The sequence below is a fragment of the Spermophilus citellus genome (assembly GCF_964194105.1).
Source record: "Spermophilus citellus genome assembly, chromosome: 6".
NCBI classification, from domain to species: Eukaryota; Metazoa; Chordata; class Mammalia; order Rodentia; family Sciuridae; genus Spermophilus; species Spermophilus citellus.
The window spans coordinates 114,314,988-114,329,695 of NC_138187.1; the positions used below are offsets into that span (position 1 = coordinate 114,314,988).

At 43.6% G+C, this 14,708-nt stretch overlaps 1 protein-coding gene across 2 annotated transcripts in view; it reads left to right on the forward strand.

Annotated features, from left to right (window-relative positions):
* The window catches only part of TLR5 (toll like receptor 5), a 98,378-nt gene that overhangs the window by 77,638 nt on the left and 6,032 nt on the right, over positions 1–14,708 (forward strand). For both annotated transcript variants that reach the window (XM_081300531.1, XM_081300532.1), the window contains one exon: positions 2,679–2,849. In XM_081300531.1, coding sequence (XP_081156657.1) covers positions 2,842–2,849 — 8 coding nt within the window. In that variant the 5' untranslated portion in view covers positions 2,679–2,841. The remainder of the gene's footprint in view (positions 1–2,678; positions 2,850–14,708) is intronic.

The following is a 14,708-nucleotide window of genomic DNA, read 5'->3' on the forward strand; positions in this document are numbered from 1 at the left end:
AGCCTGCCCAGGCAGATTCACACATAATAAACTTCCTAGGGAGAACAGTGCCCTGGGCACATGGAAGGGACCTGTGCTCCCACATGGGCTGGCTCCTGCTGACAGTCACTCAGGCACAACCATTGAAATCATCTTTTCTGTTCAGTGCCCAGAGACTCACAGAGGTCCTCCCTTCTTCTTCACCTCTTTGGGAGCTCACCTTGCAACTGAGGCATCTGCATCAGCTGCAGAGCCAACATGATTTTACGTACCTAAGGAGCTTAAGAGAAATGCAGACTAGAGATTCCCAGGATGGTTCTCAAGTGTTTTATAATTTATCTTCCCATTTCCATTCTCTGCGTATAACTGATCACAGTTGAATAGGATTTCTATTCCCTGTTCACACCTCCCACCCTGCCCCAACCTCTTTCAATTTACATCACAGTCCAAATGATTTTTTTTTTTTTTTTTTTTTTTGCTGCTCCGAGCAGATTGTCTGTTTCATTACTTTCAGGGGATGCTATATTGGACTTCCCAGCTCTCTGCTCTCCAGCTCCCTGACCTTGCAGTTGCCTAGCTCTCCTGGCAATTTACTTCGCCCATCAATACACCAGGTTTAGCTGAGTTGCATTCAGGGAGGCTGTCAGAGCCTGCCATGTTAATTTTCTAATTGAGAATATGAGCACAGACTGAACGGGGAGAAAGGTAAGAATGCTCAATTCCTAGGTGAGCTCTTTCTCCCTGAGGATTTTGGATGTGTTATGCGAGTTGTTCACTTTTCAAAAATCATCCAGATGAAATTATTTATTTTAATCAGATGCCTTTAAAACTGTGCTAATGAGTTTATAATAAGCAGACAAAAGGGAAGCCACCCTGTGCCTAACCCATTTCAGTTCTCAACATACTGTTTCCAGATTATCACTCCCTTGGTGGCTGCTGTTTTTGTTGTTTTATGGTGTTGGGGACCACCATGAGATGATATTAAAGAAAACAGAGGAAGCTGATACATAATTTCCCATGAGTACTCAAAAGAAAAACACCAAATCACCCTAGCATGTTAAGAAACCCACTTCCTTCTCGCACTGTTCCCCTTCAGTGGTTTTAAAAGGAATGCCTTTCTGCTGAGGGGTAGGTGCATAAATGATGGCTTTCTACTTAAGCAAGTAAGAAATATTAGAGGATTACGTGGATAATTGAGTTCTCTGGTTTGGACACTGGAGGGTCCTCAGTAGCCTGCTCTTGATATTGCTGGAGGAAGGAGAAACTATTATTTTACAGATGATTTAGACTGATGCACAGAGGGTTTCAGCACTTGCTCAAGCTCACACATCTGTTCCATGTTGGAGCTAGGATCTGAATCCAGCTACTAGCTTAGTTGTCATTTTAATCTCCAAACTCACCTCATTATGCAAGCAATATAAGCCTCCCAGAGGGCCCAGCCCAGTCTCTCCCACCCTGATTCTGCCCTCTGTGCGCCCCCTGCTGGTCTCCAGGAGAAGTGTTTCTCCTGAACCAGAGAAATTGACCCCAAACCCTCCTGTTTTCTTAGCTCCTAGTAAAATTGTGGGACTCTTCTGGCTCCCCGTCTTCTAAAAGCCCAAATGAGTCCTCTTGGAGGTATTATCTGATGCTTCACTCTTCGGGGATGAGAAGAGATGGGGAGTGAAGAGTTCTTCTCAAAATTGATTAGGCAGCATGAGGCAGCCCAAGTGGGCAGGAAAGCAGTAAGCACCTAGACCGATAGCACATCTCTTGATAGCACATCTCTTAAGGTCCTCCCCACTCTGTGGTCAGTGGAGCAGCAGCGTGATCACCATCCAGGAGCTTGTTAGAAATGCAGGCTCTGTGGCCCCACCCAAAGCTGATGGATCAACATTTCCATTTCAACAAGATCTCTAGGGGATTCTCCTGCAAAGCATCCATTGAGGCTCTGCATGTTTTTGCAGTAGATTTAATTTTGACTTTGTTTAAAAAATCACAATGACAAGATTTCAACTGGATTCAAATCCTAGCTCCGTGATTTAATAGACGTGAGACCTTATGCATGAGCTTAACCCTGTTGAGTATCCATTTAAGTCATCTATAAAATGATGAAAAGCAAAACTGTTCAAATCTTCAACTCTCAGGACACTCTCGTCCTAAATCTGAGACCCAATAATTGCACAGTGTCTCCTAACAGCACTGTGATTTACCTAGTCCTACTGCTTAGAAATGTCAAGCTCTGATGGTGACCTTAGCTCTATGTTCCCCCAGAAACTCACAAGATCCTTTCGTCAGCAAGTTCTCTGCTCACTGGAGAGTAGAGATGGTGGAATTGTCTTGTCCTTTTGCTTGATCCTCAGAAATCAAACGACCACAGAAATGTCACGAAAGAGACTTCTGGGTCCTGGGGGGAAACTTCCCCATCATCACAGTGAAATTTTTCCCCTCCCTGGAGTTATAGGAAAGAAAGATACCCATTGGGCTGAGTGACTCAGACATCCACCTTCTGAACGAGAGGCTGGGCCAGAGATTTTTCAAAATCCCTTCCACCCTGATGTCCTATGCGCCTCGATTTACAAAATGGTCTTGATCTTCTCTGATAAACATTCCATTTAATAGAATCACACCTAAAAAGAAAATCGCTGTATGACACAGAAAACCACCTGCGTAATGTTTTCTGTTTCTTCCTCTTAATTAGCTTTCCTGTTCTCTCTTAGGAAAACAAAAGCTCTTTCTCCTGATTCATTCTCCCCCCACCCCACCTGCACACACACCATCAGAGTGACGAGATTCCTACAGAATCAAGAACTGAAGCCTTGAAACAACGTGGGGACCCTCTGCCTCTAGAATGAAAAGAACTTAGAAGTGCCTCATGCTAGGATGAGGCGGTAAGTGCTTCTGATGAAAACACGTCTTCTTCAAAATATAAATGGGAAAAAAATTGCTGGGGTGCTTAAGTTGTGCCAAGTACTGCAGGGGATCCCACGTGAATAAAATTGAGTTCCTGCCCTCTAGATTTACAATCTAGTGGGAAAGGCATAATGTAATAAAAATGCTGTGGTGGAGATGTAATCAGAATATCAAGGGCCAGAGACAAAGAATGCCTGGAGAAATGGGAGGGCTGTTTTGTGGAAGACCCGGCCTCAGAGGCAGCCCTTGCAAGGAATGTTGGGATGGGATGAGTTGATGAGGCATGCATAGGCATTCCAAGCCCAGAGACCAGCCCAAGCAGAGAAGTCAGGGTGGAGGTCAAATTCTGAGAATGGCAAATTATATCTGGGAAACAAGGCAGCAACGGGAAGGCAGTCTAGACACCGCCAGGAAGGTAGGCTGGGTTGAGTTTCTCCCTCTGTAAAATGAGAGTGCAGGCCCTAAGTATCTCCTCTAAGTAACTATTCCAGATTTAGGGTATGGTTGCAGGAGGAGGACCCCAAAGTAATTCTGCAGAGTTCTAATTTTGAGAGCCTAAAGAGCCAGGGGAGACTTTTCTGGTAGGAGTTGTGTTCTGGGAAGCTCCCTCAGGGAGGGATGCGTATGTCAGAGTTACACATGATGTTAGTCAGTCTGTGACTGTCACAAAATACCTGAGACAATGAATTTAATAAAAAAAAGTTTTCTTTGGCATACAGTTTTTGAGATTTCAGCCCATGGTTGATTGGCCGAATTGCTTTGGGCCTGTGGTGAGGCAGCACATCATGGCAAAAGTGCACGGTAATGGAGAAGTTTTCAACTCATGGTAACTGGGAGGAAAAGAGAAAGACAGGAAATTGCTGGGATCTCAATATCCCCTTCAGGGATCTAACTTTCTCCTGCTAAACCCCATCTCTTAAAGATTCCACCACCTCCCAACAGTGCCATGGGCTGGAAACCAAACCTTCAATATAGGGGCCTTTGGGGAACATTCAAGATCCAAACCCTATCACTCTGGGAGGTGGCTGCTTTAGTGGTCCAGGCAGGAGACACTGGGGCCTGGCAGCAGAATGGTAAGGCAGGGGAATCACTGCCAGAGATACCCGGAGGTGAAATTCACAGCATTGGCCACCAACTGCATTGATGCCATCCTTGAAGCTTCTTCCTGTGGGGACTTAGGGAAGCCACTTATTTGATTTTAAGGATATATGTACTGAAGACAGAAACAAGGGTCTATGACCAACAATGAGTTCGAGGCAGTGTTTGGCCAGTTCAAAGGGATTCGGAAAGGTTGTAGTGTATACGCTATGCATTTAGGGGAAATGCTGCAGACGCAGAAAAGGATATCTCAGGGTGTGTTCAAGGGAGGAAGCAAGAACAAGCTCACTCTCAGAAGCAGATGATATGATACAAACAGGTAATCCCTCCAAGTGATGGTCCAAGTGAGATGGGGCTGCCCTGAATGGGCCCAGATTAGTCCATCCAGGGGACCCAGAGAACCAGCACACAGCTCTCAGCACCTGGGCAGCCATCTCTGCAGGTCCAGGAAGAGGAAGGGAGGCCCCCCACCCCCCACCCCCAGGCAAAACACAAACAAATTTATTCATTTAGCAGATATTTGCCAACATTACACCTTCCGAGTGCTAGTGATGGCAGCAAACCAAACAGAACAAGCAAAAGCATTCTAATTTACACACAGGGACACAGGTGGGACTCTCAATAGAAGCCGGGGAGTTTGATGACAATTGTAGACAAATTTCTAGAAGCGATTTAGTGGATGGTCTGCAGCTCAGGGAACCCTACACTGTGTTCGTTCACTACAGCAAGGTCACATGCATCCTGACAGGGTTTCCAGTTTCTACCAACTCTGGGAGGGAATTCGGCTTGGACAGAGGGTGGGGAGACAGCATGTCTCCCCACCCTCTCCCAGTGCTCATGGAACAAAGACTAAACATAAAAGGGACATTTCTCACTGGGCTAGACTTAATAGTCATGTTTTGTGTTATAGAATCATCGTAAACACTTAGAGATGCAAACAGAACCTAATGAGACCAGCTAGCGTCAGTAAATAAATCAGCCATTCTCCTGAGCGTGCTCCAGTGCCCAGAAACTTAATGTGCTGATCTCCGAGTCCTGTTTATAGAACTGTAGGCAGTCGCCAGACTTTTACCCTGCTGTGCTCGTCCTTGGTGCTCACAGAAGATGCTAACGCTTGCCGCTGCTCGGGTGTGATGGGTCTAAGTTTGGGTGTGGAGCGTGCTTTCCATTTTGCTTGCATGAAGTGGCCTTTCCCCAGGCATGGGGTGAGCGCCTTTTGCATTCAGGTTTGCATGAGTGAGCCGCCCTCTCTCACCATATTAACCTTAGTGTGAAGTGCGGAGGCCCAGCTCCCTCTGCTTGACTTGAGTGCCCCTCCCAGTGGGGTTGCAGGGTGCTGCCCCAGGACTGCCACAGAGCTCTCTAGCCGGCATTGCTGTCCCAACACAGTCAGCCATACTAGTGGCCAGTAGAGGGCAGCAGCACGCTCCCTCCCAGTCAGGAGCTGGTGGAGCTGGGCCTCCGTGGGCTACTATACTAGACCTAGGAGGCAAAGCCAGCTGCTTCTGGGAGAGGCAACACGGGATGGGCTGACAGTGTGGAATCACTCCTGAGGGAGTGAGAGAAAGAAGAGGCTTGCTGAAGTTGTGTGGAAGGCACACTTGAGCACTGCACTTTTGTGAGGGCACCGACACTCGTCATATGGATCTTACTGCCAGAACTCAACCTCCATCCACGTAGGGTCCTGGGCACTTGTTTCTTCTTTTCTTTTGTAGTTTTTGGTTTTGTACCACGAACCCAGAGGGGATGAACCACTGAGCCACATCTCCAGCGCTTTTTGTTTTTAATTTAGAGACAGGATCTCACTGAGTTGCTTAGGGCCTCACTAAGTTGCTGAGGCTGGCTTTGAGCTTGCGATCCTCCTGCCTCAGCCTCCCCAGGTGCTGAGATTACAGATATGTGCCACTGCTCCCACTCCAGGGAAGTTCTAAGGCCATCAGGAAGGTGCCATAATTCAAATAAAGACATGAGAGAGCTGAGAGGAGACGGCTGTGTTGAGAGATCTCAATGTTTCGAAGGAGGAACCATGCCAACAAGAAACTATATAGAGATAAAATGGACCTTTGTATGGAAATTGAAGAGGACAAGGGCTGAGAGGGTGACCTGCTGGGAGCCAGGGCCAGAGTGTTTTCTGATTAAAGGATTCAATCACAAGATGAGCAGACGATGACTGTGAGGTGGGCTGAGGCAGGACCACTGCACAAAACAGCTTGTACTGCCATACAGGAGGACGTTAGGTATAGAGGGTGATGCACAGCAGATGAAACTGTGTGCTCTTAGTAAGTTGCTTAACTTCTCTGGGCCTCAGTCTCCTCATTTGTAAAATGTTGTCTACAATGATAAGAGGAATCTAAAGCTTCCCACGGCATGATATTACAGTGATTAGCATTCAGTCTTCACTCCATATCCACAGGCAGTTGGTTCCAGGACCACCCACCGAAGCCAAACACATCAGATGCCCAAGTGTCTTGTATAAAACAGTGTAGTATTTGCATATAACCTACAGACACCTCCCACATACTTCAAATAATCTCGTATTAATCAAAATGCCTGATATATTGCCAGTGCTGTGTAAAGAGTTGTTATATTATTTAGGGAATGACAATAAGAAAACCATCTGAACATAGTCAGTGTAGGTGCTGGTTTTTTTCCCCAAAATGTTTTTGGTCTACGGTTGGTGGAATCCACTAATGCGGAGCTGGAGGACACAGAGGGCCGACTGTACAATTCCGTCTTCCCTCCAGACTCTAGCCTAGCAGTTCTCAGATGTGAGCATGCATCAAAATCACAGTGCCAGGCCCCAATCCCAAAGCTTCTGATGCAGGGGGTTGGGGTGAAATCCAAGCATTTGTGTTGCTCTCTAGATGCTCTTGCTGCTGGCGGGGGGAACACACTGTAGGCATCACTATTCCACAACCTATAGAGACTGTACACTCCTGGTGGGCAAGGGTGCCCAGTATCTAGTGCAGTGAGTGACATAACTCAGACCAGGAAGAGTCCCTGTAGGATAAACGGAGGTGGTGTTGCATGAAAACAAAGTCACATCAGTACAGTCTTGAAACCATGGTGGTTAGTGGCAGAAGCTAGAATTGTACCTGGGGAGCAAATCTGAGCTAAGGGCATGCAGTCACCCAGCTGTTTTAATGAAATTAGAGTCAGAGGCTGGAGGGACTGGGGCCCTAATAAGGTTTTGGACTTGTTCCAACCTGTTGGCTTGTTCAGTGGGAGGCTTTATTATGGTGCATCTAGAGAAGGTACTTGCCATGAGAGATTTCCCCTGGTCCACTGCCCTTCAGCCTTCTCAAGGCTAAACCTGCATTCCATACCCACATGAGGAATTAGTCCAGGATTTTTTATTGTTATGTGAACTTTGCAGGAACTCTCCCAGGTCCCCATTTGGAAATCTACAAAATCTTTCTCAGATATCGAGTCCTCTAAGCTTGGTGCTCTGGTGGTGCCCGAGGTTGACCTGGTACCTGCCAGAAGAGACATTTCTCTGTAGCTTACCACATGACCACAGCTAGCCTGGGACCAGTTCAGACACGAGGCCCTGCTGAGGATCCTATTCCTGGTATTATTTGTTAGGGATCAAGCATTACATGAGCATAGGAGCAGCTCTGGCTCAGCCCAAGGCATTCACAGGTCAACTGTGGTATCCAGGGAGCAGGGAACCCCCAAAATGTAGGCTATGTATGTTTGCTGTTGATTCACCATGGTCCGTACCTCAGGAAGCTTAGGCGAGCAGCTCTGTTGTTCAGGCAATTAAGGGAAGAAGGGGAACCTGCTGCACTAATGGCTGGGATTAAAGCAAAATGGATTCACTTCAAATGAAAGAGAGACTGACCCTTCTCCCTCTGGTCTTATTATCTTAATTAACAGTGGCTGGCAGGAATCTTGAGGCCTGCATTGATTGTGCTGTTCCTGTTTTCTCCCCCTCAAAACCCTAGATACACATTATTCTAGGCTTAGTAATCCAAACCCAATACTCAACAGCCCTCTAAATTTCTTATCAGCCCTTCTTCCTCTCCAAGAATCACGGGGTTTCTGAGCTGAAGGGCATCCTGAGAACTGCTTGCATCAAAGTACCTGGGATATGGCTATAAAATGCAATTTTCAGTTCCTGCCAGACCCAAGCAACCTAAATATCCAGGAATCAGGTTTGGCATCAGTAGTGGGTTTGGCTTAATTTAATTTTTTCATTGTGCAAAAATATGTATAGCATAGACTTTATCATTTTAACCATTTTGAAGTGTTCAGGGGCATTAAGTACATCCACTGTCATCTATCAAATTGTTCATGGTCCCAAACTGAAACAATCACACCCCATCTCCCGCCTCCTGCCAGCCCCTGGCAACCTCAGTCTACTTTCTGTATCTGTGAATTTGTCCATTCTAGAAACCTCATACAGGTTAAGTGGTGTAGCTCAGTGGTATAGCACATATTTGCATGCTCAAAGTCCCAAATTTTACCCCCAGTTCCAAAAAAAAAAAAAAAAGGATGGAGGAGAAAAAAAAAGAGAATTCTACTTAAGTGAAATCATACATTATATTTTCTCTTGTGCCTGGTTCATTACACTTAGCATAACATCTTCAAAGCTCGTCTATGTTGTCAGAATTTTAGTCCCTCTTAAGGCTGGATCCTATTTTCTTATATAAGCCCCCAATTTTGTTGACTTATCCTGGATGGACCTTTGTATTGTTTCCACCTTGGGGCTATTGTGAATCATACGGCATGAACATGGTGTATAAATATCTGTTTGGGTTTCGGCTTTCAATTCTTTGGGGTGTTTACCCAGAAGTGGAATTGCTGAGTCATGTGGAAATTCTGTGTTTAATTTTTGAGTCAGTAGTGTTTTTCAAGCACAGTCAGGGCCGCACCCGGAGGACAGGGTAATCGGACTTCCTGTGATTGGAGTTACCTGGAAACCAACGAGACCAGCCTTCCTCAGATGGGATTAAGGCACCTGTATGTTTTTAAAGTCCCCTGGTGATTCCAAGGTATAGACACATTGGAGAATCATTGCTTTACACTGGTGTGTCTCAAATTTGAGTTGGTATAAAATTCACACACTTGCTAAGAGTACAGATTTTTGACAGCACCCCAATCTTGAGTCTCAGTGAATGGGTCTGGGGGAGCCTGGGCTTCACTGGTCTCGAGACTCTGCAAGTAATTCTAATGTGTAGCCAGGGCTGAGAGCCACTAATCTTGTTCGGCCTCAGGGAAACATGAGAACATTGAGGCTACAAGAAGGGACACATTCTGTCTAAGCCTCTGAGCCCCGAAGGGCAAATCTGCACTGGTTCCTAGGCTGATCCCCAAATCAATCCCATGTGTTCCCGCATCTGTATCACCCAGCATGGGGTGGGATCACTTACAGGATCTGCTTCTCTTCTGCTGATGGGAACAGTACCCTAATGTACCAATAATTCATGGTAGAGTGCTTGCCTCGCATGCACAAGGCCCTAGGTTCCATCCCCAGCATCCAAATGAAAACCAACAATGTCAAAAGACAACCTGTGATTAGAGAATGTGAATTTTGCATTTGCTTATGAACAGTTTCTTACATGTAACAGCAGAAAACCACCAAGCTGATCTAAGAATACACAAAATATACCCCACAGTCTGGCAGTTACATGAGTTCTCCATTGTATTTTGTGTCCCTTGCATCCATATCCAGGGTTTCCCTTGGATACCAAATATCTCTCCTCTTTCCACCACTTCATAATAACTTAATAAATTATAATCCTCCTGACGCCTGCTTCCACAAACAAACTTCACATCTTTTTCAAAGTCAAGTGCCATATCTATACTATTATTGATGTATTTCTTAACCATTTAACTTAGTTAATATGGTGTTACTGTTTTTATTTGGGTCTTGTCTTTTGTTTTTTAATGTGCCACTAATGAAGTTTTTTAGTGTTGTGCTATAGTCCCATTTTTTTCCCATAAGCCATGTGGTTATTATTGTGTGATTTTACACAGTGCAGTGACTTCTAAGAAGTACAGTATATACTACTTATAGAACTAACCACAGAAATAAATTTTACATGTGTCTTTGAAAGCGTGCTGATGCATAATAGTGAGACATAGTAGTGGGATTCACTGTGGCATATTCATACATGCTCAGAACATAATTTGATCAATTTCATTCCCCAGTACCTCACTTATCCTCCATTCCTCCTTCTCCTGGCCCCCTTTATATATCCTAATGGTTTCCATTCTGTTTTTATAACATCACTTTTTTTCCCTTCACATATGAGAGAAAACATACAACACCTTCACTTTCTTGAGTCTGGCTTACTTTATTTAACATGACACTCTGCAGTACCATACATCTTCTTGTAAATTATATAATTTTGTTCTGCTTTATGGCTGAGTAAAATACAATTTTGTGTGTGTGTATGCATATTTATCTACACCACATTTTCTTTATAAAATTAGTTCTTTTTAGTTACACATGTCAGTAGAATCCATTTTGACATAATTATAAAAGCATGAACTATGTCTTGTTTTCATTCAATCCCCAGTACCTCTCTTTCTCCTTACCTCAACCCCTGCTCCCTTCCCTCTATTGATCTTTTGTCCATTTACTTGTGGTTTTTTTTAATTAATTTCTTGTGAATGTGGACGATGATGAGATTCACTGTGGTATATTCATAAATGTACATGGGAAAGTTATGTAAGATTCATTCCACTGTCTTTCCTTTTCCCATACCCCTCCCTTCCCTTCATTCCCCTTTATCTACTCCACTGAATTTTTATTCTCCCTCTCCTCTACATTGGGAGTTACTTTCCACATATCAAAGAAAACAATTCAACCTTTGGTTTTTTGGAAATTGGCTTATTTAACTTAGTGTGATAGTCTCCAGATCCATCCATTTATTGGAAAATGTTATCAAGTTGTTCTTTTTATGGCTGAGTAATATTCAATTGTGTATATGTACCATGTTTTTTTATCCATTCATCTGCTTATGGACACCTAGGCTGGTTCCATCCCTTGGTGATTGTGAAATGTACAGCTATAAACATGGTTATTCATGTATCTCTAAATGTATGATGACTTAATTCTTCTGGATCAATACTAAGGAGTGAGATAGCTGGGTCATATGGTGCTTTCATTCCTAGTCTTTTGGGGATCCTCCATACTGATTTCTATAGCTGCTTCTTATCAGACGTCTAATAATGATGTAGGAGCACCCCACCTTCTAGAGAATTTTATTCCCCATCCCTTCCTTTTCTCTTTCTACTCCTGACAACCACCAGATGGCGAACTACCCTGATGGCTACAAAGCTCTTCTGGCTCTTTGGTGCCCACCACACGTACTGGGGAGAAGCAAGTGGCCACAGCTCCCAGGCTGCTTCTGGGTCCTACACCACTGCTCACACCTGTCTTGCTCCCTTCCACACTTAGGGTTTGGGGATTTAGGGGTTTCAGGTCTCTTGGTACCTCTTGGATTCCCTATGTGCCAAGCCCCTCTGGCTGTATCGATTCCATTCTTGGACTCTCATCTTTCTTAGGTCTGACTGAGTCTGAATCAACTTCACTGTTTTTTTCTCATCTTCTGAGCCCTATTTTGGTGCTCAGTTGAAATTTACTTCCACCCATTTTAGCTTCTGGCTCCCATTCCAGAATATCTACTTGTGTGACCCTTCCTCCTACCTTTTTCTGCACAAACCATCTCTCCAGACCCCTCAGTTCAGCTCACCTGACTATTCTGCCCACCTGTTCAGGCATTGGACCCATAGAGATCTGATTCAGAGGTCAAAATGTAGTTATTTCATGCCTTTCTATATTTCATAAGGAAATAGGTAAGCATGAAATTTTTGCAATACAACATAAGCTCAAACAATTTTCTTTGAAATACTTGTTCAGCTGGCTTTATCCACCTTACTTAATAACTTTAATTTTAGCTGTCTTATTATGGATTTGAAAATTCAGTGTCTTGAAATATCTGTTGTCTTTTTGTCATTGTTACCAGCAGATTCAAGGTCAAGTCTCCTAGTTTGGTATATATGCTTGGGGGCCAGCATTGACCCATCCATAAATAAAAAAAAAAACCTAAAAATTTAACTTTCTTATCCTAAGCTGGTGTTCTCACTCCTGTGTCTCTGTAGGGATTCCTCTGTCTGGCTACATAAGATGAGAATTCATTTTGATGTTTGGATAAAGCAGCAGCTACAAAACTGACAGCTACTTGGGGACTACGCTGGCTCTTTTCTGCAAATACCAGTAGTTCAACATCAGAACGTGTTTATCTTAAGTCACTTAAAATCCTCATTTGTGAAATCAAAGGTTCTGTGCTCTTTTCTTCTTAGAACAGAGGTCAGCAAACTGTGGTCTGTGTTTGGACTGCAAAGCCTAAAATATTTACCATCTCTCCCTTCCCAGAAACTTTTTTCCAACCCATTCTAGAAAATAAACCATTGGTTTATTTGTATATATGGTAAAGGTTATTTTTATATATGGTAAAGGTTATCAATGTGACATTGAAATGGGTAGGCCTCTGAAGATCAGTGAACTGTCTAAACCTGGGTGCAAAATTTGGTTTGTGATATAAATGTGCAATTTTGGAGGACAAGGACTTAAAGCTGTCAGCAGGCTCTCAAAGGGGCCCATGACCTTAAAACATGGAGAATTACAATCCATTGTCTCCTGCCGAGCAGTGTCTCACCATAGCATTCAGGTGTGGGCAATGAGACTGACATTCTCATGGCTTGAAGGACATGCTAGAATCCACTTCCTACCAGAGGATGTGAAAAAGCTTACATGAAACTCAATCTAAATGTGATTGTTTTCCATGATTTTTCATTTTTGTCTTTGGGTCACAAGGCCTGATTTCCCCCTTGTTCTTGTCTCCTCTGAAGTGCATTATCAGAATCTTCACCCTGAGTACCACTAAATAAGGGATTGTGTTCCTACCCCCCATCCCTTGATCTGTGCCTTCTGAGACTCTGTCAGCTTCTGGAATCAGAGCCCCAACATGTGCACACCAGGACCCTTGGAACTGGATTCAGAGGCCCTTGCAGTACCTGCCTTCCGTCTTATCCCTTGACAAATCCGTCTCTTTTTCTGTAGATGTTAGTCTGCCCTTTTTAGTCTTTATCCATCATAATTTATATTTGGTATTATTTATGCTTTTGGAAAATATGCAGGATATAAATGATAAGTATAAAATTGAAGACATCAGGTACAGTGGAAAGACAGTAAAACCCCCCATGATGCCTGAGAATGAGGGTCCCAAACCTTCAAGGGAGACAGGAGGGTGTCTGCCCCTGGGGGTTCTGCTGTACCCTTATATGTTCTGATTGATTTCTATTTTCTTTCAGTGATTCTTCATATTGACTATTAAGATCACTTGGAACTTTTATTCCATTTTCCATTTTGTGTATTATCTATAGATACAAGATCATTAGTTCCCATTCAAAGCCACAAGAAATTCATTAAGAAATGCTAATATAGCCAGGCATGGTGGCTCACACCTGTGATCCCAGTGGCTCAGGAGGCTGAGGCAGGAGGATCACACGTTCAAAACCAGCCTCAGCTATTTAGTAAGACCCTGTCTCAGAATAAAAAAAATAAAAAGGGATGGCTCAGTGGTTAAATGCCTCTGGGTTCAATCCTTGGTATTAAAGAAAGAAAAGAAGGGAGGGAGGGAGGGAAGGCTACTTTGTGTCTATCACCTAATCTGATCACCTGCAAAAGAAACAATCACAGGTAGAAAGAATAAGTCAAAGAATTCCTGGTTTTAGCCACCAGGGTACCTGGAACGAACATGGAAAGAAAGAGCTGGAAGCTTTACATCCCTGGGCTTCTGTGATGTCAGACCAAGATCATTTCTTTATAAAAAATATTTGAAATGACCCCTTATAGAATGTTGAAATGAAATTTATAGCTATACCATAAACTACCTACATACATCATTTTAAAGAAGTTAATATAATGTCCTAACTGGGGATATAAAAAGAAAGAAATAGAAGGGAACGTAATAATGAATTAATATGTATTTCTACATGTGAACTCTGGGCCACTGCTACACTAGAAGAAAAAAGGAGTGAGTAGGATAATCTTGCCTAACTTATTATAGAAAATGAGTTTGTATTTAAGAGAAGTAGTAATATGCAACTGGCTCTTCTCAAACTTTTTTTTCTTGCACTTGACATTTTGAAATGAAGGGCAAATAAATATGCATAAACACATAAACACAGTCACTGTGAAGGCACTCAGGTGGAGACCGAGTAGGGTGTTGGTCCTGATTCCCCGGGGAAGCCACGCAATTGTGAGGAGATTTTCTGAAATGGTGAATGACACTTTACAAAGTGTTTGTTGGCATGTAAAAGTTGGGTTCTGAGATAATTTGAGGAAGGTTCTCACCTTCAGGGACACCCCTACAGCTGTGTGGATACTGGCTGGTTCTGTGTGCTGCAGGACTCCACCTGCTGGGGGTATGAATGGCCCCATCATTGTGAATACCACATAGGCCTGCAGGTTTACACCATGCTCTCTAGGGACAGCTGTCCCCATTAAGAACCACTGCTCTTCTATAGATAAAATGCAGTTGCTTTACTTCCCCCATTTCTATCCCCTCTCTTCCCCTCTCCCTTTCCCACCATTCATCTTTCAAAATGCTTGCTAGCAGGAGGGATGGACAATAAGCAAAAACAAAACAAAACAAAAAAAACCCAAACAGCTAGAAAATTAAGTATTTATGATAATAGCTTTGATGGGAAAACACAAGGTC